The sequence below is a fragment of the Cervus canadensis genome, chromosome 6 (genome assembly GCF_019320065.1).
Source record: "Cervus canadensis isolate Bull #8, Minnesota chromosome 6, ASM1932006v1, whole genome shotgun sequence".
Taxonomy (NCBI): Eukaryota; Metazoa; Chordata; class Mammalia; order Artiodactyla; family Cervidae; genus Cervus; species Cervus canadensis.
In genome coordinates, this window is record NC_057391.1 from 80,827,754 (window position 1) to 80,851,529 (window position 23,776).

Consider the following 23,776-nt stretch of genomic DNA (forward strand, 5'->3'; position numbering starts at 1 on the left):
TTGGACTGCAAGGAGATCCAACCAGTCCATCCTAAAGGAGATCAGTCCTGGGTGTTCATTGGAGGACTGATGCTGAAGCTGAAACTCCAGTACTTTGCCACCTCATGCGAAGAGTTGACTCATTGGAAAAAGCCCTGATGCTGGAGGGATTGGGGGCAGGAGGAGAAGGGGACGACAGAGGATGAGATGGCTGGATGGCATCACTGACTCGATGGGCATGAGTTTGAGTAAACTCTGGGAGTTGGTGATGGCAGGGAGGCGTGGCGTGCTGTGGTTCATGGGGTCGCAAAGAGTTGGACACGACTGAGCAACTGAACTGAACTGAACTGAACTGATATATTTATATGGATGTCTATATATATAAGAAGCCGTATATATCTCTGTACAACCCAGCTAATCCAGGTTTTTCACTGGACTCTGCTTCTGCCTAAGAACATTAGGGCTGGACATCCCTGGTGGTCCATTGTTTAAGAATCTGCCTGCCAATGCAGGGGACATAGGTTTAGATCCCTGGTCCGGGAAGGTTCCACATGTGCTAGGCCAACTAAGCCTGTACGCCACAACTACTGAAGTTCATATGCCTACAGCCTGTGTTCTGCATCAACAGAAGCCACTGCAATGAGAAACCTGCCCACGGCAACTAGGGAGTAGCCCCTGCTCACTGCAACTAGAGAAAGCAATGAAGACCCAAGGCAGCCAAACATAATAAACAAATAAATAAAATTTAAAGACACGAACACTAGCATCTTTGGGAATTCTCTGGCAGGACAGTGGTTAAGACTCTGTGTTTCCACTGCCAGGGGCTCAGTTTCAATTCCTGGTGGGGGAACTGTGATGCCACAAGCTACAGAGCTAAAAAACCAAAGCAAAACAAAAAATTAGGGCCTTCAACATTAGCGAAGTAGTGTAGCAACATTTCCCAAGTCACTTCCTTCACACCCCATACTTATTATCAGAAGCCCCAAACAAAACACCAAGCTTCTTCTCTAGCTCTGACCCTGATGTCTTTTATTTCCCTCTCCCATCGTGCCTTCTCTCTCTTGGTTCTCAGGTAGACGACTTAGCCTTTCTAACTAAGACCTCTCTCTTTATCCTTCTTTCTTCCAAAATGGGATTTTCTTCAGTAAGTGGGAAACTGGAAAGTCTTTGAGGAGATACCCCATGTCCAAGGGCAAAGGAGAAACCCCAGCAAGACAAACAGTGAACTCATCTTGGGAAATAATATAGTATCCATCTTTCGTGACTTCATTATATTGATTTTATAGCCATATATAACAAAAGATTATGTCTTTTTGCCAGTGGGAAGAGGAAAACAATAGTGAAGAAGAAGAAAAATTTTGAATAAACACTTCATGAAAGAAGATATAAAATCAGCAAAGCTCTGAGGCTCTGGAAGATGGCCACTACATGACAGGAGTGAGCCTCCATCCCTGAATGACACAGTGGAACAGAGCTCTCTCTCCCAATTTCCTCACCCTGGGTGAGACAGAAATGAAGAGGCGTTTCTGAAGTTGGTTATTTCCCTTTCCCCACATCAAAGTACAATTTAAGGAGACATCCCATGTGAGATACCCTCTGTTCAAGGGCAGAGAAGCCCCAGCAAGATAGTAGGTGCTGGAGCAACAGCTGTGTGGTGCTGGAGCGACTTCGAGGAGACACCCCACGTCCAAGGGCAAAGGAGAAGCCCCAGCAAGATGGTAGGAGGGGTGAAATCACATTTAGAATCAAACCCCACACCCGCCACAGACGCTCAGAGGGCTCAAATATACCTTGTGCATACCAGGACCCAGAGACCCCACAGAGACTGAGACAGAACTGTGTTTGAGTGTCTCCTGTGGAAGTACGGGTCAGCAGTGGACTGCTGCAGGGGCAGGGCTCTGGGTGCAGTAGATGTGGGTATGGAACAAGCCCTCTTGGAGGAGGTCGCCGTTAACCACCATAGAGCTGCCAGAACTTGCACAGGACTGGGAAACAGATTCTGCGAGGACACAAGCAGAACCTTGTGCGCACCAGGACCCGGGGGAGAGGACCCCCATAAGAGACTGATCCAGACTCGCCTGTGAGTTTTCAGGAGTCTCTGGTAGAGGCATGGGTTGGTGGTGGCCCGCTGCAGGGTTGGGGGCACTGAGTGTAGCAGTGCATGCATGGGGCCTTCTGAAGGAGGTTGCCATTATCTTCATTACCTCCACCATAGTTTGGCCTCCCTCAAATAACAGGGAGGGAACACAGCCCCACCCATCAACAGAAAATTGGATTAAAGATTTACTGAGCATGGTCCTGCCCATCAGAACAAGACCCAGTTTCCCCCTCAGTCAGTCTCTCCCATCAGGAAGCTTCCATAAGCCTCTTATCCTTCTTCATCAGAGGGCAGACAGACTGAAAACCACAGTCACAGAAAGCTAACCAATCTGATCACATGGACCACAGCCTTGTCTAACTCAGTGAAACTATAAGCCATGCCATATAGGGCCACCCAAGACAGATGGGTCATGGTGGAGAGATCTGACAAAATGTGGTCCACTGGAGAAGGGAATGGCAAACCACTTCAGTATTCTTGCCTTGAGAACCCCATGAACGGTATGAAAAGGCAAAAAGATAGGACACTGAAAGATGAACTCCTCAGGTCGGTAGGTACCCAATATGCTACTGCAGATCAGTGAAGAACTAACTCCAAAAGAATGAAGAGATGGAGCCAAAGCAAAAACAATACCCAGTTGTGGATGTGACTGGTGATGGAAGTAAAGTCTGATGCTGTAAAAAGCAATATTGCATGGGAACCTGGAATGTTGGGTCCATGAATCAAGGCAAATTGGAAATGGTCAAACAGGAGACGGCAAGAGTGAACATCAACATTTTAGGAATCAGTGAATTAAAATGGACTGGAATGGGTGAATTTAACTCAGATAACCATTATATCTACTACTGTGGGCAAGAATCCCTTAGAAGAAATGGAGTAGCCGTCATAGTCAACAAAAGAGTCCAAAATGCAGTACTTGGATGCAATCTCAAAAACAAAAAATGATCTGTCTTCGTTTCCAAGGCAAACCATTCAATATCACAGTAATCCAAGCCTATGCCCCAACCAGTAACGCTGAAGAAGCTGAAGTTGAACAGTTCTATGAAGACCTACAAGACCTTCTAGAACTAACACCCAAAAAAGATGTCCTTTTCATTATAGGGGACTGGAATGCCAAAGTAGGAAGTCAAGAAATACCTGGAGTAATGGGCAAATTTGGCCTTGGAGTACAGAATGGAGGGCAAAGGCTAACAGTTTTGCCAAGAGAATGCACTGGTCATAGCAAACACCCTCTTCCAATAACAGAAGAGAATACTCTACACATGCACATCACCAGATGGTTAATACTGAAATCAGATTGATTATATTCTTTGTAGCCAAAGGTAGAGAAGCTCTATACAGTCAGCAAAAACAAGACTGGGAGCTGACTGTGGCTCAGAGCATGAACTCCTTATTGCCAAATTCAGACTTAAACTGAAGAAAGTAAGTAAAACCACTAGACCATTCAGGTTTGACCTAAATCAAATCTCTTACAGCTATACAATAGAAGTGACAAATAGATTCAAGGGATTAGATCTGACAGACAGAGTGCCTGAAGAACTATGGACAGAGGTTTGTGACACTGTACAGGAGGCAGGGATCAAGACCATCCCCAAGAAAAAGAAACGCAAAAAGGCAAAATCACTGTCTGAGGAGGCCTTACAAACAGCTATGAAAAGAAGAGAAGTGAAAGGCAAAGGAGAAAAGGAAAGATACTCCCATTTGAATGCAAGTTCCCGATAGCAAGGAGAGGTAAGAAAGCCTTCCTCAGTGATCAATGCAAAGAAATAGAGGAAAACAATAGAACGGGAAAGACTAGTGATTTCTTCAAGAAAATTTACCAAGGGAAGTTTTCATGCAAAGATGGGCTTAATAAAGGACAGAAATGGTATGGACCTAACAGAAGCAGAAGATTTTAAGAAGAGGTGGCAGGAATACACAGAATTATACAAAAAAGATCTTCACGACGCAGATAATCATGATGGTGTGGTCACTCCCCTAGAGCCAGAAATCCTGGAATGCGAAGTCAAGTGGGCCTTAGGAAGCATCACTACGAACAAAGCTAGTGGAGGTGATGGAATTCCAGTTGAGCTATTTCAAATCCTGAAAGATGATGCTGTGAAAGTGCTGTACTCAATATGCCAGAAAATTTGGAAAACTCAGCAGTGGCCACAGGACTGGAAAATGTTAGTTTTCATTCTAATCCCAAAGAAAGACATTGCCAAAAAATGCTCAAACTACTGCACAGTTGCACTCATCTCACACACTAGTAAAGTAATGCTCAAAATTTTCCAAGCCAGGCTTCAACAATGCATGAACTGTGAACTTCCAGATGTTCAAGCTGGATTTAGAAAAGCCAGAGGAACCAGAGATCAAATTGTCAACATCTGTTGGATCATCAAAAAAGCAAGAGAGTTCCAGAAAAACATCTCTTGCTGCTTTATTGACTATGCCAAAGCCTTTGACTGTGTGGATCAAAACAAACTGCAGAAATTTCTTCAAGAGATGGGAATACCAGACCACTTGATCTGACACCTGAGAAATCTGTATACAGGTCAAGAAGGAACAGTTAGAACTGGACATGGAACAACAGACTGGTTCCAAATTGGGAAAGGAGTACATCAAGGCTGTATATTGTCACCCTGCTTATTTAACTTATATGCAGAGTACATCATGAGAAGTGCTGGACTGGATGAAGCACATGCTGGAATCAAGACTGCCAGGAGAAATATCAATAACCTCAGATATGCAGATGACACCACACTTATGGCAGAAAGTGAAGAGGAACTAAAGAGCTTCTTGATGAAAGTGAAAGAGGAGAGTGAATAAGTCAGCTTAAAACTCAACATTCAGAAAACTAAGATCATGGCATCTGGTCCCATCACTTCATGGCTAATAGATGGGGAAATAGTGGAAACAGTGAGAGACTTTATTTTGGGGGGCTCCAAAATCACTGCAGATAGTGACTGCAGCCATGAAATTAAAAGACATTTGCTCCTTGGAAGAAAAACTATGACAAACCTAGTCAGTTAGTCAGTCAATTCAGTTGCTCAGTCATGTCTGACTCTTTGCAACTCCATGGACTGCAGCATGCCAGGCCTCCCTGTCCATCCTAGACAGCTTATGAAAAAGCAGAGACATTACTTTGCCAGCAAAGGTCCATCTAGTCAAAGCTATGGTTTTTCCAGTAGTTATCTATGGATGTGAGAGTTGGACTATAAAGAAAGCTGAGCACCGAAGAATTGATGTTTTTGAACTGTGGTGTTGGAGAAGACCCTTGAGAGTCCCTTGGACTGCAAGGAGATCCAACCAGTCCATCCTAAAGGAAGTCAATCCTGAATATTCATTGGAAGGACTGATGCTGAAGCTGAAACTCCAATACTTTGGCCATCTGATGTGAAGAGCTGACTCATTTGAAAAGACCCTGATACTGGGAAAGATTGAAGGTGGGAGGAGAAGGGGATGACAGAGGATGAGATGGTTGGATGGCGTCATGGGCTCAATGGACATGAGTTTGAGTAAACTCTGGGAGTTGGTGATGGACAGGGAGGCCTGGTGTGCTGCAGTCCATGGGATCGCAAAGAGTCGGACACGACTGAGCAACTGAACTGAACTGGAAAGACTTTCATGTGCTAATATATTTTGCCCCTTCACATATGTATCCATTACAAAATGCCTGGTCCTAGTAGACTCAAAAAACGTTCAGGAATGAATGAATGATCAGGGTAACCAGCTCACATGCATAATTAAGACCAAACTCTCTTTGGCCTTCTCAGTGGCATTTGTACGTCTGGTCTTGTGCCCCTAGGGTCCATTCTCCACACAGAAGGCAGAGTGAGCTTTCAAGAAATGTGCAGATTATCACTTTATTTCCTTGCTTGAACCTCTCCAATGGTTTCCCTTCACATTATAACAAAACTCAAACTCCTTACCCTGCAAAGCCCTTCATAATCTGCCTACCTCTAACATCACATCTCATGGCCCTTCCTCTCTTGCCCTTCAGGCTCCAGCCACATTGGGATTCCTTCCAGGCTTTTGCATCAGCTGTGTTTTCTGTTTGAAGGGCTCTTGTCCCGCTTTGGAGTAATTGTCACATGACTATAACTTCACCATAAAGGTGAAAGTCTAGGAGACTTTCCCCAAACACTGTCTCATCGCCTTTCCTTATTTCCATGAAGCCTCCATTGCTGCATGACAACTGCCTCCAAATACTCTGTTATTATTTTATTTCATAATTCAACAATGATGAAATCAAGTAGGGTACAGTGGGTACAACTTCTCTCTCCTCTCTTTTTAATATTTTTTTTTAGTGGGAAACAATTTCATTATTTATTTATTTGGATGCGCTGGGTCTTTGTTGCGGTACACAGGCTTCTCTTGTTGTGGAGCAGGGACTCTGGAGTGTGCCGGCTCAGTAGTTGCAGCTCACAGACTAAGTTGCCCTGCAGCATGTAGGATCCCAGTTCCTCAAGCAGGGATCAAAGCCACTTCCCCTGCATTGGAAGGCGGACTCCCAATCACTGAACCACCAGGGAAGTCCCAATCTGTCTGTTCTCTAGGGGGTCTGAGGCTTCATTTGAGATGACTGTAATGCCTGGGAGTTGGAACAATTGGACTGATCCCCGCCTGCCTCCTCCCCACACATCTATATTGCTGGCTTGGGCTTCCTTCCAACATGGTGACTTCACCATAGCTGGACTTCTCACATGGCAGCTCAGGGTTCCAAGAGACCAGGGCAGAAGCTGCCAGTCCTCTTTAAAGGACTTGGAACCATTATAGGGTCCTTTCTCCCATACTCTATTGGTCAAAGCAGACCCAGGTCGACTCAGATTCAAACGAAGGGCCATCTCTAATGTGCCAGACCCATACTCTGGCAATAAGACCATTTTCTCATTAATTTCTCTGTTTACATGTATCAGTTGCTTATTGAGCAAGCCGCAGGAATACAAACAAACCAGTTTCTTTCTCTCATCGTTGCTTCTAGATGAACTATGTTGATTCTCCTTTTCCTGTTTCTTAATAGCATCTTGGGCAGATCTTCTAATGTTCCTGTCACTTTAATTTATTAAAGGCCTGGCCTCATTTAAGCTGGTCCATCTAATTGAAGGCTAACTCCTTTCGCTCCTGGGCAGGGCCTGGATTGAACTTGAGGGAGCAGGAAGAGGCATGGTCTGCCCTTAGACTCCTCACCACTTTCCTGGCCAAAGTCCTTTTCTCTTTTTCACAAGGTCAGGAAAGAGAAATTAGGGGGAAATTTCCTCTTAGAAGAGGCCATCTCCTCTCTAGCTGTGCATGTACCTGGTGTGGTAGGCATCGAGATGCCAACTGTCCTGTGGGTGCACTGCAGGGTTGCCCCACTCCTCAGTTCCCTATTGTGCTCCTTTTTCAGGTCTATACCTGACCCCCCCACTCAGCGATTGCCCCAACTCTATGCCCACAGCCTGTAGCCTATGGGGCCTCTTCACCTGCAGGTTTCCCTCTTGGGAGATCATGGGCAAGGCAGCTCATGGCCATTCACCTTCCCCACGCCCCCCAACCTGTGGGAAATGACTGCTGGATGTCCCGAAGTGTCCCCTCTCCCTGTCCCCTGTCGCTATTCACTTCTCCATCCATCCAAGCCCCAGCCAGATAGCACACGGGCTAATCTGAATGGCAAACCCAGCTCCAGGGAGAGGAGGGGAAGACACCAGCAACCCAGGTATCCAATGACTGCCCCTCCCTCTCTCTCCTCCCCCCACCCCTGCCCCTGGCCCTCTGCTTACTGAGACTGAGGAAGGGTGTGCTGGGTGATGTTTGAGCCTAACAGGACTACTTCAGCCATCTCTTATTAATAATAAATCCTGTAGACAGACGTGTCCAGCCCCAAACTGCTGCTTCTTTGTTTTAAAAAGTGGGGAGGGGTGCTTAAGACACCTTTCTCCTAAGCGCTGGATCCAGTTTCTGATGTGAAAAACAATAAAGTCCACCCCACATCCTGAATCCATGATTGTGGTCCGTCTCTCCACTCAAATATGAGATCCATGAGAGCAGGCCCTGGATGTTTTATTCCCCCAGTGGATCCCTGGTGCCTAGGTACACAGGTGGGGCTCCACAAAGAGATAAAGAGCAGAAGAAAAGGGCCTGCTACGTCCTGAATGACCTGAAAGGATGGCCAGAGTGGTCAGATGCACCAGTTAGCTCCCTTCCTACTGGCTCCAGCTGTGAGGTTCTGGCCACAGATGCAGAGTTTTGCTTCTGGCCTCTGGCTGCTCCCCTGGTCTAGTTCTCTCCAGGGGTGGCTGGTCTGGGTGGGGAGGCAGAACTCCATGTGGGTGACTTGTGAAGTTGAGAGCCTGGGACATGCTACAAGGGCTGGGGTAGTGTCCCTGGGGCCCCATCAGAGACTGACTAAAGGGGAGGGGTGCCCTTCTTAGCTATCCATCCCTCCGAGGCAACAGCTTGGAATGGGTGTAACCCAAGAGCAAAGAGGCAGAAGAGAAAATACCTTTCTCCCATGAAGCATGTCCTGCGGGGCCGGCCCACACCCACTCTGTGATTGCTGGCCAGAAGCACACTCTGACCAGGGTGTCCTCCAGGGCGGCCCAGGCCTCAGTGGTGGACAGACCACCAAGGGCAGCTGCCTCGGCAGGGCTACCCCACCCAGACCGTCCCTGGCTTCCCTCCAAAGCCTGAGGAGGGCTCCGGCCCCAGGCCCTGAGGCTTTATCTGAGCAGCCTGCAGTCAGAGAGAACAGGGAGCACCCTGTCCCTAAACACAACAGGAAAACAGACATACCTTGGGGGTTGGAGGCTGAAGGGAGTCAGATAATAAGTGGTTTGGATTGGGGGGAAAAAAAAGCATTTTTTTCCCTCCTTTCATGCCAAGGCATTCAGGAGGAAACAGGAAGATGGGAGGTCCAGGGCAGAAGAAATCAGGTAGCATCTGCCAGTCCCTGCATTCAGCAGCTAGAGTGGGCTGGAGGTGGCGCGGTTTAGGTCCCTGGAGCCAGGAGCCGTGGCACCTGAGAGCCGGGCATTGGGCTGGGGGTAGGGTGGCCCTGGGGAAGGCGGCAGGCACCAGGGGAAGAGGACTGCGCTCTTGAATTTGAGGGTGTTCAGGGGTGGCTGAGGCCTGGGCCCTCAAGTTTAGGGCCAAGCCTCCATTCTGGGAACCCCTCATTATGGGAAGAGTGGGCCTCAGGGTTTTGCCTAAAGCATCTGGAGAAGACACCCCAGGGACTCAGGCTGGACCCCCACCCCCACTCCCACCCCAGGCAGCCTTGGGGCCCACGGTCCTCTTTCCTCTGTCCCCCTCCCATTTCCTGCTGTCGCCTGCTGCCTTGGCAGGAACACTCCCCTGGAAAGCAGTTTCAGACTAGAATACTTTATTCAAGAGAAACTGGCTTGGTGGTCAGACAGCCACACAAGGGCAGCTCGCTCCATGTCCAGCTTGGGGCCCACTCTTTGCCTGTGTCCTTGAGAGGGGCGGGATGATGATGCTTTGGCCACAAAGAACAATGTCTCAGCACAAGCAGCAGCTAAGAGGTGAGGCGAGACCGAGGGGACGAGGAGTGGCAGAGGCCCCCCAGGCAAGCACTGTTCTCCAGAGCTGAATGTCCGACCTCCAGGGTGCAGAGTGGCTGCCCGCCCACCCCCTCAGCAGGGCCAGGGTGGCCGGAGCAGGGGCCTCCACCCCCGACTTCCACCAGGAGCTTCCCTAGCAAGGGTTGCTGGTCTGTGCGGAGCCCAAGGTTCCGGGAGGGCAGGTGGTGGGTCTCCAGTCCTTCCTTCTCCAGCCTCCTGGAGACCCCCGGGGCCTCTGGGGCCAGGCCTGCCCCTCACAAAGCCACAAGTCTTGCTCCTTCTCAAGCTGAAGCCACATGGGTCTGTCTTCTTTCTCTCACGTTCTGTTTAAGGCACTGAATTCCTGAGGGTCCTGTCCCGTGGAGGGAGTGAGTCATTCAGCAGGGATACAATTGGCTAATAAATAGAGGGCAGGTGCCAGCAGGAGGTAACTGAGAATGTGACGGTAATAAATACACCAGCCGGGTGTGGGGGGGTCTCTCCTCCGAGGGACTGGTTACCTCCGGGAAAGAGTATCACCGCACCTGCCAGAGACCAAACACAGAAAGAGGGTATCAGCCCAGGGTGGAGGGTGGGGTCCCTCCTATGGGAGGGAGGACTTCCCAGAGGGGAAGCTTGGACAGGGAGCACGGAGAGCCTGCAGTGCTCCTGGATCTCTGCTTGCATGAGGCTGAGAAGCGGCTAGGAACTGGCCTTCACCAAGCACTTACCCATGTGCTCAGCCTTGCGCCAAGCACTCTCTCATTTACCCTTAACAATATTCCATGAGGAAGGGTGCAATTACTATCATCCTTTAGCAGACGAGCAAACGGAGGCTCAGAGAGGTTAAGAAACTTGCCCAAGGTCACACAGCAAGTTAGTGACAAAGCCGGCTTTGAACACAGTCTGGCTCCATGCACCAATGCCTTTGGTTACTTTGGGGCAGCAATCTTCAAACGAGGATACCAGAACCCCTGGATGCACATGAAGATTGTCCAAGTCCTATGTGAATATTGGTGGTTTTAAAGGAATCTGCTCCCAGCCTCTACCTGCACTCTGCCTGAAAACTGTCTGCGACAGAGGTCTGCTTCCCATCATCTCATTGCCAAAGGCCCTTCTCCCTTAGAAAGGAAGGAAGCTCCTGTTACAGTACTTTGCCTCAAGGTAAAAAGGATTCAGGGGGACACTGAATAAAAGAACAATTTGATAGATATCGGTGTAGGTGGTTGAGAAAAGAAATATGATGAGCTATTGGGTAACCAAGTCTTTTGCAAGTTGGGTGGTTTCCACGTCTATTTTCAACAAAATTGAAGAGATTAGCTAAATCATCAGCTAATATGTTAAGAGAAGTAAATTCTTATAGCAGATCACTTTCAGGTTTTCGGCAAATATTGTTAACTTGGAAGGGGTTCAAGTGCTTGAGTAACACCCAGCCCCATTTATTTATTTATGTGAACATGGTTTTTCAATCTTTTCATCTGCAAAAAATAAACAGGAATGGAATTATTGCTGAATCCTGTCTCAGTCTGGCAGGAGATAACGGGTTCTTGCCGGGTTCATCAACTAATTGAAAAGTAGCTGCATCCATCTCATTGAGATGCAACCCCAGTAAGATTGATTGTCCTTTTGTGCTTAGCATCTAGTAAAATATAATGTATTTGTGCTGTTTTAATCAATGGGTACTACTAATAATTACTGTGATAATTCATTCCAAGAAAAAATTTAATTTCGAGTTTTCTACTCACAGGAAAATTTAAAATAATTCAAACTCATATACCATTGTTGTGGCAGATAAGTAAGACAAGGTGGTACATAAAAAATGTTTGACTATTTAAAAAATATTACATTAGGCTGAAATTCTGTGGGGAAAGTAAAATGGAAAGTCATGTTCGAGGAAAAAAGAAGCAATGGAAATATGCAGCTATTAAAGGAGAGTGTTCATATATTTTTTGATGTTGTTAAATAATTTTTAAAAAGTGGATGATCATATTAAATTAGGATGGCTTATTCCACAGGATACCTCTGGAGAGTGATATAATGGCTTTATATTAAAATACTAATATATTACATCCTTTGCAACTATCTACAATGTTGATGAAAAAGGTTAATGTCAACTTAAAAATGAACAAGGGGGCACGTGGGCTTTGGAAGTTCTTTCAAGAGATTCCCAAATGAAACATTTGAAGACTGCTACCCCAGCAGCTAGGACAGGACACTTTCCATCTGGGGCTGCCTGGTTGGGGAGCCCAACCAGGACTGCCAGCCCCTCCCCTAGTCACTGCTTGGAACCAGGGGAGAAATAAGGGCTACATGCCTGTAGGGACCAACCTCTGAGAAGCCCTAGCTTCACGGAGTGGGGTGGACGTGTCTGCTCCTGCAGGGACAGGCTCACAGGGTAGGGCTTGGCCAGCCCCAGCCCCATGACATGAGAAGATCTGTGGAAAAGACAGGACTGTGGAGACAGTCCTGTTGCTGGGAGGAGACTGGCCTTGGAGAACCACAGTGTGACTGAGTTACTGCGCATGTGAGGTACTTTATTTTTCCTGCTTACTCTCACAGATTCGGGGTTGCCCTTTGCTAATTCTGCTCTTCCAACACTCAGGCCTGGATCCCAGCCACCTTCTCCAGAGGTGAAACCAAATGGACAGGTAACATGGACAAAGAAAGAAAAGCAAGTAGACCCCAAGGCTCTCTGGGAGAGTGAAAGAAATACTGGTCTGAGAGCCAGTGAGGGGCTCTACCTTCCCTAGGGCCTCCAAGAGGTAGCCCTGGCTAAATTTTTGGACTTAAAAAAAAAAAACTGTTACTTCTTTTTTTTTTTTGGCCACACCCTGCAGCATGTGGGACCTTAGTTTCCTGACCAGGGATCAAACCGGCAACCCGTGTGTTGAGAGGTGGAGTCTTAACCACTAGACCACTGGCCTGTGTGTGTGCTAAGTCGCCTCATTCGGGTCTGACTCTTTACCACCCTAAGGACTGTAGCCCACCAGTCTCAGTCCCTAAATTTTTGGACTTTCTAACACTAGAGTGTAAGCCCTGTAAGGGCAGAAATATTATTGGTCTGCCCAAGAAAGTACCTGGCACACAGTAAGTGCTTGGTAAATGTTTGTAGATTGACCAAATGCTTGTTTGACCCCCCTGACGCTCATTCTACACACAGAAAAACTAGGCTCAGAGAGGTGATGTGACTTGCTCAAGGCCACACAGAAACTTAGAACTAAGCCGGGACGGCTTCCTGGTTCTTGTCTCAGTTCACCTGAGGCTTCCTAGGCCCTGGCATCTCTAGGTTCTGGCCCGCACCGCTGGCTTTGTCCCTCCCCGACCACTGACCATGCTGGCAGGGTGGGGCTCCCCTCTGGCCCAGCCTCCTTGCCATCCCTGGCACCCCCGCGCACTCACAGGTGACAGTCTTTGTGTTTCTGCTCCTTTCTCTTCCTCTGGCCCCTGACCTTGGCTCTCCTCCTGCAATAAGCCAAAAGCGTCAAGACAGAGCAGCTGGGGGCCCCCATGCTAGGTCAGGGGTTGGCAGGCCTGAGAACAGCCTGGCACCCCTGCCAGGCTGCTTACCTTTTTGGCTTCGTCTTCCCCCACCGAGGTCTGGAAAAACAGAGAGAGGAATGGTGGAGAATCAGGACAGCTGTAGGTGGGGGCTCCCTGGCCAGACTCCCCTGGCCATCACTGGGGCTGGCCCTGTAGTTGGGGCTGAAGCCACTAGGGGGTAGCGTGGAGCTGGTGAGGGAGAGATGCCCAGAGGCCTGGGGGCTTCCACTCCCACTCTAGTAGGCCCTGGTGACCCCACTATGAGAGGTGCGAGTGCTCTCTTGGGGGTCCTCTCCACACCCGTCTGCTCTCCTCTGCTTCTTGGAATCAAATCTGGGGACTGAGTCTGCTCTCTGCAGCCTTTCTCTGTTCACGTCCTTCCCTTGCACCTGCCAGGGTGCCCTTTCCTTCCAGAGTGCCCTCTGGGAATGTCCTCACTGGCAGTGAGTGAGGGGCAAGGCCACCTGTCAAGGCACAACGGCCACCACCCTACCCTGGGGACGTGTGATGTTGCAGCAATCTCAGGGATCAGGGTGAGGGAGCAGGATGACGGGAGGTGATCGAAAGCCCCACAGTCACCAGACTTGTCCTGGCTCTGTCTCCCGGGGCCGTGGCTGTTGGCCCAGAAGAGAGAAGAAAGGTGGCCCTGTTGCTCAGCCCTCTGGAAGGCGACAGTCTTCCCTGGGAACCAGGGTGGGGGTGTGGGACAGCGTGGTGACAGTCAGCTTTGGGCCAGGGAAGGCTGCCCTAGGCTGGCCGTCCTCTTGGGAGCCAGGGCAGGGTACCAGCACCTTCTGGGACTGTTTGGTCTTGTCTCTGCCATCTGGGACCAGTCAGAGACACTCTTGTACCCTTAATCTTCTCATCTGTCTGCCCCAACATAGAGGTTATGAGGGCAAAGGTGATGGGGAAGGTGAAAGGTCACTGTCTAGCACTGTGCTAAGGAGGATTTGCTACTGAACTGTTGTTACATGGCCAAGCCCTGGCAAGGGAGGATGGGAGGAAACTGAGGCAGGGCTTCTAGCAGTGGTATAGGTCCAAGAGCAGTGGCCAGAGCCCTGGACACCAGGCAGGACCAAGCCCAGGGCAGTACTGGGGTGTCTGTAGAGTGTGGTAATGGCCATGAGAGGTAGCAAGAGAAAGGGAAGGTTTAGGGGTCAACAGGCTGGGGTCAACCCACTAGCTGTGGCAAATCATGTAACCATAGCAAGCCTCGGTTTCCTCATCTGTAAAATGGGTGGTTAGGAGACCAAGGACCTGGTCTGTCTTGCTCACCACTGTATCCCAAGCATCTGAGACCATACCTAGCATACAGTAAGTGCTCAATAGATGTCTGCTGATTAAATCAGAAACACACTCAGGTCGGGTGCCTATGTTGGGCGAGGCACAGAGGAGATGCACCATAAACGGTGGCTCTCCCCCTCTTCCTGCCCCATGACATGGCTCAGGACCTCTGGTCCCATGCCTCCATCCCATGGCCCAGAGGTATCAGGAGTGCCCCTGAACCAGTTGCCGGTGCCAGGCCTGCTGCTCCTGGTAACTAATGCTAAGAGTGCCCTGGGCACCAGCAGCAAGATGTGTTGGGGAGAGGCTCTGCCAGGTGGAGACTCGACTTTAAAGAAAGCCTGTGCCTCCTTCCCTCTGCCCCTTCCCTCCTACCAGGGTTTGTCTGTTTTTGAGCTCCTCAATCCCGTTGCCCCCTCCCGTGGGTCCAAGTGCCTCTTCCAGGGCCCTGGCATCCCCCTCCCGGCTCGAGGAGGGAGACAGCGTGCCCAAGCCTGGCCAGTTTGGGAGGGACCCTGGCTCCCTCTGGCCCTGTGAGTTCTCAGTAGCTATGCTCCAGCTCCTGGGACCAGCTCCCTGGGCTGTCACTGGTCCCCAGTTTCCCTGGTCTCCATCAACAGGGAAGGAGGCACAGACTGCCGCACGCATGGCCAACCCCTGGCTGATGCCGCCAGGTGTGTGGGGGCCGTCCCGGCCGCACCCGTGGACCCACCTGCACTCGCAGCTGATGTGCTGAGAGAAGCTCATCTCCACAAAGAAGGGCAAGTCCAGAGCGCGGTACTTCAGGAGCTGTGAGGAGACAAAGGTTGGGTGACTGGACTGCGGGGTGGCCTTCAGGTTTCCAATACTCCATCCGGCCACCCGTTAGGGGAGGACCAGACTCCCTACTTCCCACCAGCCTTGGTACTGCATGGGCTTCCCTGGTGGCTCAGATGGTAAAGAATCTGCCTGCAATGCAGGAGACCTGGGTTCAATTCCTGGGTAGGGAGATCCCCTGGAGAAGGGATAAGCTACCCATTCCAGTATTCTTGGGCTTCCCTGATGGCTCAGATGGTAAAGAATCTGCCTGCAATGCGGGAGACCTGGGTTCAATTCCTGGGTAGGGAAGATCCCTTGGAGGAGGGCTTGGCAACCCACTCCAGTATTCATGCCTGGAGAATCCCATGGACAAAGGATAGCTGGTGGGTTACAGTCCGCGGGATCGCAAAGAATCGGACACAACCGAGCAACTAACACTTACTTACTTACTTCTGTACTACACACCCTCATTCCACTTGGAGTGCGGGGCAAACAGCCCTCCTACCTGCCTGCGGACCCGAGGGAGGCTCCCATCCCCCCCTCATCCCAGGGCCATCAGCAAAGCACAGGGTAGGAAGGTGGCCCATGCTCTGAAGGCAGCAAGACCTATGTTCAAGTCGTGGCTTTTCCACTTGCTAAGTAGGTGAAATATCATCTCTGAAGCTCAGCTTCCCTCTGTGAAATGGGAATATCACTTGGCTCCAAAGATTGAATGTTGAGGTAACATTTCTGAAGCACAGTGCTTGGAAATTTTTGAGGTTTCAAGTGCTCAGAAAAAAAACCCAACATTGTGAGTGTGAGTGTGGAAGCAAAGCTCAGGGCACCGAACGCTCCTGGTATAAAAAGGGACATTTTGAATCCAAACAGATTTCTTTCCCAACCTCAATGAGATATCTTGTGTCCTGGAGTAGGGCTAAGCCAGAGCCTGAGAAAGCTGGTAAGGGAGGAGGAGAGGGGGCTCAAAGATGGGGCTGGGGCTCAAGAAGGAGGAGTGCTGTGGGTAAGAACACCTGGGTATCACTTTGGGTCCTGTGACCCTGGCCTGCCCTCTCCTGGTCCCCTCTCTCGGGGGGCAGACTCTGTGGCTGTGGATGGCGGGGCAGGCTGGGACCCGAGCCGGGGCGTCTCCCTACCTGCAAGGTGATGTTGGCTGTCTCCAGGGGCATGCAGTGCATCTTTTCATCGCTGCAGCAGCCAGTGCAGCGCAGCAGGGAGACACAGGATGGGCTGAATAGGTGCTCCATCTCGCTGGGGTACTCAGACACGATGTCCACCAACCTCTCCACCGGCTGGCAGTAGCTGCGTTCCCACACTCGCTGGAAGGGCACCACTGCAAGGAGGCACAGACAGCCGGCTCAGGTCCCAGGGCAGGGCAGGCCCTCCCAGGCTCAGCCCACACCCGCTCCTCCAGGAAGCCCCCAGCCTACGTGAGCTCTCCCCTTGCTCTGAACTCTTGATGTCAATCCTCTGGGACGACAGCTGCACCCCCCCTGACCTCCCGGCTCATCTGCTAGATGGAAATCCCAGGGGAACAGAACTTCTTAGGGGCTTGCGATTCTCGGCTCTGTTCTCAGCTCAGGCGCTGGCATCGGCCTCGGGGGCCTTGCAGCTCGGAGGAGTGTGTCCTGGCAGTATCCCCAGGCCCTCTGGATCTTTTTCAGGGCCTGACCTGGTCCTCCCCTGGTCTTGAGGAATTGGCAGAATACAGTTAGCTCTGCAAGTTCTGCAAGACTGGCTTGCAGAGTCCCACAGGGAGGGTGAACCTTCCCCTTAGTCCTTATTTCCTCTCCTGTCTGGGCCAGCTCCTCTGCCTGGTGGCCCAGACTGCAGCCAGCGATGTGGCCCATCCCCGCTCTCCATTTTCCGTTGGACCACCCTTGCATGGGCCCAGGGCCACATCACTCAGATTCCCTCTTTTGGTCCATGCTCCTTGCCCCCTTCTCATTTCTAACCAAATAAAGCCCACCACCCACTCCTCTGGGCCTGCCTCCCTGCCTCCTCTCTGAAGCCTTCTCCAACTTGTCTGATATGAACAGATGTTCCTCTTTTGAGCATAACTCAGCCCCAAGGGCTTGCTTTATCTCCATCACTGGAGGCTTTTATCATTTTTACAACCGAGTTGAGGCTCCTTGAAGACAGGCACCCAAACACCCAGTAAACACAGGCTAGGTAATTACTGACTGAGTAGATGATAGTTCACTGAAAATTATCAGGGACATCCCCGACCCCCACGATGTCCTGGTGGTTGTGACCAGATCTTTGGGGGCCTGATCTGGAGTCTCTCAACAGATGCTCCTCCTTTCGGGGAGGGCCTGGGGCCTGGACCCAAACACAGACTGGCAGGAATTGAATAGCCAGAGCCAGGAGACTGGCTCCTAGTCCCGGCCCTGCGCTGGCTGTGTGACCTTGGGGAGGTCACTGCACCTTTCTGGGTGTATCAGTTTCTCCAGCTGGGGAAAAAGAAGAAGGCTGGGAAGAGATGGTTGCTAAGGGCTCCCCCAGCTCTGATAGGCACTCTGTGTTTCTATGTGCACTGCACACACGGCCCAGCCCAGCCTTGAGACCGCGGGCAGAGACACATCGCCAATCCTGGGTCACCCTGCCCTGCACTGGATGGTCGTCCTCCTCTTGTGGGGGAGAACAGGGGAGCTGGACCACCTGGGGTCCCTGCAGCCTCTGCCCCGCTCCCAGCAGCCCCTCACTTCCTTCCACGGCCCTTCCTAGGAGGCAGAAGGGGCTGAAGTCCATTCTACAGAGCCTGCGAGGACGTGAGTCTCAGGGTAATCTCGGAGGAAAAATAAACTTCAGCCCTAGCAGAGGCCCTCGGGAAAGGCTGCAAGCCGGTGGAAAATACCCAAGAGGCGGTGTGTCCACGTGGAGCTGGCTGGGGCGGCACAGAGCAATAAACCCTGCTTATCTGGGTGTCTGCGGCTCCATTCTGCCCTGTCTGTTGCAGGGGCACTAGGGCTGGGTCCGGGAATGGGAAGGGGACCAGAGGCCTCCCTGATCCTGCCTCTCCAGGCCTCTGGGCCACTCTCCCTGGACCCAAGCAGGAAGCAAGGCCATGTCCGCCAGGCAGCCCAGAGCCCCAGGAAACTGGCCTTTGCAGGCAGAGGTCAGAGGAGCAGCTCCCTAATGTAACTCCATGAGTGCGTGTTTAGTCTAAAAGCTTCATGAGCACTACATAACTCTCAACGCTTAATCTCTGCCTTGGAAAACGTAAATAACAGCAGAGGAATAGTTGGCTGCCAAAGTGCCATAGAAGGTTCAGGGTCCCACCTCGGGACCAGCCATCAGGAAGAGTGCAAAAGCAGAGGAGTGGCCCCCAAGGCCCCTATCATCCCACAAGCAGACTCCAGCCCACCCGGGCTGTGGGGCCACTGCTGGGTTAAGCAGAGCCCGGGAGGGCTGAGAAGGAAGAAGAGACTTCCTGTTCCCCCCCACGCCCACCACACGGACTGTGTCAACAGGACCCAGGCTCCAGGGCCCTGAAGCCCGGCACGTCCTGGGCCACATAGTCCAGATGGCGCTGGGAGAGAGCGGGGAAGGCGGTGGGCTGGGCCTGGCTTACCTGGTGGCCATCAAGGAAGAGGGTCGCTTATCCCTGGCGCTGCTGTCTGGGGGTGTGGGAGAGTCAGAGGGTGCTGGGCAAGAGGCCGGCTGAGAGATGTGGTGACCGCTCCCAGATGTGGGCTGAGCTCCTCAGCAAAGAGCTCTGCTCATCTGCTCCTGAGAGCACTTCCTCTGGCCCCCGACCTGCTCAGAGGCCAGGGTTGCAGAGAGGAACGGGGTGGGGGAGGGGGGTTGCCTGTGGCCCAGGCAGGCCCCTGGCTGCCCCCAGGGCCATGAGTGGGCTCTCTTGCCAGCCCCTGGGCAAGCTTCTGGTCTGGCTACAGATGCCTACCACCCAGGACAGAGGAGATCCCCGGATGGGAAGTGTTTCATCCTGAGAGCAAGCTCCTGGGGAGGCCACTGGGTGGGGGTGGGGGGACAGGACTGGGCAGAGCCACGAACCACCAGCCCAAACCCAGCAGGTATCCCCTCTGTGGTCACCGGCAGAGCACACAGCCAGCCTGCTTCGAGAGACACCCTGTTCATGCCTGCTCAGCTGTGAGCCATGGGGAGGCTTGGTGTCATGCACTCCAGCTCTGCACATGTCCTGAGGGGTGTCTGAGCCTTTAGGCAACAACCCCAAGGGCCTCTCTGAGCCCCAGAGCCTTCATCTACAAAATGTGGAGAATATGAGTGCTTTCCTAGTTCACAGCTTGTGGTCAGTATGGAGTTATAGTAAGTGGCCGATACTATTACCATGAATAGTGACAGTAAAAAAAGTCAACATCTGTGGCTGCAGAATACAGAGCATGCTGTCTCTTGTCTGGTATTATGAGGGGATGTCATTTTCAGGGTTTTGATAACTGGGGTCCAAAGTTCTTTCCCTGGTCACAATACAGGCTCCCTAATCGATGATGATGATGACAAGGGAGCTGCCCTAAGGGATTGAGACTTCCCAGCCTCCTCACCCAGGTCCCTGGGATATATATACTCTTGGGACTCCTCTATGGAGTCACTGAATCCTGCCAACTGGGAAAAAGAACTTTTAGATATCATTTGGTCTAACACTCCAATTTTACAGATGATGAAACTGAAGCTCAGACTTCTTTGTCCAAAATATACTAAAAGGATCAAAAGGGCCATGGGGTGGAGGTAAGTGATGGGTCCCTCACCAAATCCCAGAAAGCCTAATATTGTGCCAGTCCCAGAGGGGACAGCAGGGCTAGGGAGAAGGTATCAGTGAAATCAACGACTGCTACTGCCCCCACCTTCTCAGTGCCCAACGGGCCTGAGACTCAAGCTGGCAGAGCATGACCAAGTCCAGGAGAGGCTGGCTACCAGGCGGTAGAGGGAGGGTGTTCCCAGCACGCAGAGTCTACCACGCGTGTGTGTGCGCACGTCCCTACACGCTCCCTTTCTTCCGTGGGAAGTGGTGTGTGGCCTGTCTGCACGTCTCGGAGAGGCAGGGAGGGAGGAGCAAGGCGGGGGGCCTGGCATGGGCCTCCTGCCTTCTACACGTATGTCTCTTTGGCAAATGTCTTGCCCTTTGAAGATTCTCCCTTGGTGCAACCTAGGGTGGGGAGTGGAGGGGCCGGGAAGGGCATGACTCACTCTGTCTGTGTGTAATCAATGGAGAGGCCTCCTCAGGTCCCTGAAGTTCCTCCAGCCTGGCTGCTGGGAAGTCCTCTTGCCCTTCCCTGGTCCTCTTGATTGCTGGCCCACTGCAGCCTGCTTCTGACCCTCCGTCTAGCCCTTGGCACTCATCACTGCACTGCCTTCCAAGACCCCATCTGCCCCCTTAGAGCGTGCTGGGAAAGGGCTCTGAGCCAACTGTTTGGACACTGGGTATATGCGCTCCTGCCCTGCTCTCTGGATGCCCAGTGACCCTGGCCCAGGAAGAGACCTCTCTAGGCCTCCGGGTCACAATGCAAGGGGGATCTCTCAGGCCCTGCCAACTCTGTCAGCTAGGGCCTCAGCCAGCTTGCAGTCTCTTCCAACTTAATATTGGCCTGCACCCACTCTTCATGCCAACACTTTCCCATCCGCTGCTGAGCTCTGGGATGTGAGGGCTTGGGGAGCCCTGCACCACCCCCTCCCCGCCCAGCCAGCTTACCTTCCACCTCTGATGAAATGTTCCCAGAAGACAAGGCCCACTGCTGTGGACAGAAAGGTGCAGAGGTGAGGGGGGTGACTTTGGGCCTCTGTGCTCTGGGGTCCCGTGTGTTGGCAAGAGCACAGAGGCCCCCTCCACCCTCCTGCCCACCTGCTGCTCGGACACGCTGCCCCGTCTCAAGGCTTACTCTTTCCAGGTGCAACTGACAACTTGAGGGAGCCTGGATGGGTCCCACTTTCTCTGGCCTCAGCTTCTTCATTTGGAAAGGGTGGGAGACTAGAGAAGCTTTGGAGACCCATTTGCCTGCTATGTCCCAAAGATCTGGTGAGACTATGGGGGTCTCCCTTCTACCCAGCCCCCAGGCAGCCCAGCTAGGTCCTGTGCAGCTTGCCTTGGCCGGGTGCCAGAGCCCAGGGGGAGGCCATCAGCTGGTGGGAGCAGAGGCGCTGGAGCTGGTGGCGCCAGGAGCTGCTGCTGCCGGTAAAGTTACACCTCTAAGCAGCCCTGCAGCAGGCGGGCGGGCGGAGGGTGGTACGGCTCTCCTGCCCCCTCGTGGGACTTGCCCAGCCCACCCACTTCTGCGCTGGGGCCGGGGACTCCCAGGGCAGTGGGATAGGGCAGTGGGGGTACCGTGGTGGGAAGGGAGCTTCATTGGCTTTGTCAGGATTTCACTGCCCCAGCTGGCTTGCAGCCAGACTCACCCAGCTCCTGGGAAAAGGGCTCTGCTCACTTCCCCAGGCCCTGCACTCAGGACCTCCGGCTGCCCACCCCGGGAAAGAGGGCACAGTGGGACTCTTGTCTCACCCCCCCGCTCCAGCCCACCCAGAAGCCCTGGGCTCCGCCCGGAGCCTTGGCGGGGACAGGGCCCAGCCTCCCCCACCAATGGCCTCTTGGGCTGGCTTCCCTTCCACCAGGCCAGGTCAGAGGTCCCGGGGGCGCCTGCCTGGTCACAGGGCCTCGACCCTGACCACAAGGCCAGGGACCCGCCTGGGATTAGCAGAGAGATGCTTTTAGCAAAGCCACCGGGGGCTCCAGGGGCCAGACAGGAAACCTCCCTCCCTTCTCTGTGGCTTCCCTGCCCCCGCCAAGACAGACCCCCAGGGGCTGGAGTCTGGGACAGTCCAGCCTGAGGTCTCCTCCCAGAGGACTGGGTCTGGCCTGGCTCCTGGGAAGCGTGTGGACATCCTTGAGGGTGCCAGTGCCCGCTGTGGGTCTGGGATTTCAGAGCCCCGCCTCTCCCCATTCCCAGTCTGGGGGTGGGAGTCTTACCTGGGGGGGCACGGCGGGCAAAGCCAGCCCCGTCAGGAGCTGCAGGAAGCAAGTGAACAGTCTCATGGTAGGCATCTTCTCAGACGTACCAAACCAGGGGGTTGCAAGAGAAAACCACCATGCTCATCTCCAGGGGGAGCCCCTGGCGCAGGACCGGAGTTGGATGGGAGCTGGATGCCCCCCTCACTGCTGCCCCGAGGTCGACCTGAGCATCCTCTGAAAGCCCTGGAGATTCTGGAGGCCCCCGCAGGTAAGGCTGATGCAGAGAGTCCGGCGGGGCCGGGCGGCGTGGGGCAGGCGGGTCCCTGGGAGGGCCGGTCAGGAGTCCCAACGCGATCCCGGGTCCTCTCTCTCTGGTAGCCGGCCAGTGATGCGGCTTCTCGCTCAGACAGCAGCTCCCTTCTGGGACTTAAAGCTTGTTGGCGGCGGTGTTTCAGGGGCCGCGGACGGGGCGGGGCCGCACGGCCGCCCCGCCCACCGCCGACGAGGCTCCAGACCCGAGTCCCAGGGAGAGGCCGAGCCCAGCGGGGCCAGAGGGCGGCCGGCCGGCGTGGATCTCAGCCCCAGCTCCCTCAGCCCGTGGTGCCTGAAAGGGCCGATCCCCACGCGGACTTGAAAGAAGGCCAGTCAGACCCGTGTCCGCATCCTCCCCGGCGACGCTCGGAGCCTGCTGCCGCCGCCCAGCACGGGGCACCATCGGACTCGGGCAGCACCCAGTGCGGGCCGCGGAGAGGGGACCGCAGCTCGGCTCTGGCCACCTCGGGTGCGGGAAAGCCAGGTCAGCCCGACGCCTGTGCTCAAAGCTCCTGATGTTAGCGGCCTCTGCAGAGATACCGCTTCAGACCCCCCAGGAATGCAATGATTTGGTCTGGCACTTCATGGTGCCACCTTATACCATCGCCATAATCCTGCAGGGTGAAAGAATTCTCAGCCCTATTCTATAGACGAAGCCGTGTCCGACTCTGCAGCCCAGTGGACTGCAGTCGGCCAGGCTCCGTGGACAGAGCAAACAGCGGACAGGGCTGAGAGTCTAAGCACAGCACACAGCACACAGATGGAGAAACTGAGGTTTCAAGAGTGCCCCTGCCTGTATGTGTCCTACACACACATGTACTCTTGCAAAGTGTGTGTGTATGTGTGTGTAACTAAGCCAAGCCATGTGGCTGTCTCTTCAGCCCAAGCACCGTCCTCCTAGCCAGGCACTCAGACAGCAGGCACCCGTTGCGACTTCAGCACTTATTTCCTCTTGTGGGAAGCAGTTTTCCCAGGCCTTGCCAGCAAACCGGCCACATGTGGGTTGGAGAGTGGCCGAGTGCAGCATTTCCTCCAGGTCCCAGGAGAAGGAGGAGGTGTTCCAGTGCAGCAGGGGTCTGTGTGCGTGTGTGTGTGTGTGTGTGTGTGTGTGCCTGTGCCTGTGTGTGGGCACTTAGGTGCGGTTGTGAAGGTCCCCGTGTGCTCTCTGTGTAGTCTGGGTGTCTGTAAATGTCGCTTGTGTGAGGGTCTGTTCTCTTGATATCTCTGTATGCCTGTGTGATTGTGTGTGTGATGTGTGATTTTTCTGCTGGGTTTGGAAGTGTGTCTGAATGTGCCTTTCAGCGGGATTGTGAATTCGTATGCCTGCCC

General features: G+C 52.8%; 1 protein-coding gene across 3 annotated transcripts; it reads right to left on the minus strand.

Annotated features, from left to right (window-relative positions):
* Positions 1 to 9,405: 9,405 nt before the first annotated feature.
* On the minus strand, positions 9,406 to 22,578 carry PGF (placental growth factor). 3 transcript variants are annotated; one of them, XM_043472570.1, is made up of 7 exons: positions 22,154 to 22,578; positions 20,885 to 20,927; positions 16,353 to 16,549; positions 15,134 to 15,210; positions 13,165 to 13,194; positions 12,997 to 13,059; positions 9,406 to 10,142 (listed from the first exon to the last, which is right to left on the minus strand). In XM_043472570.1, the coding sequence occupies exons 1-7, from the start codon at positions 22,226 to 22,228 to the stop codon at positions 10,115 to 10,117; spliced, it is 513 nt and encodes a 170-aa protein (XP_043328505.1). In that variant the 5' UTR covers positions 22,229 to 22,578; the 3' UTR covers positions 9,406 to 10,114. The 3 variants fall into 3 exon arrangements, with proteins under 3 accessions (XP_043328505.1, XP_043328507.1, XP_043328508.1); XM_043472572.1 differs by lacking the exon at positions 12,997 to 13,059; XM_043472573.1 differs by lacking the exons at positions 12,997 to 13,059; positions 13,165 to 13,194.
* Between the last annotated feature and the right edge of the window lie 1,198 nt (positions 22,579 to 23,776).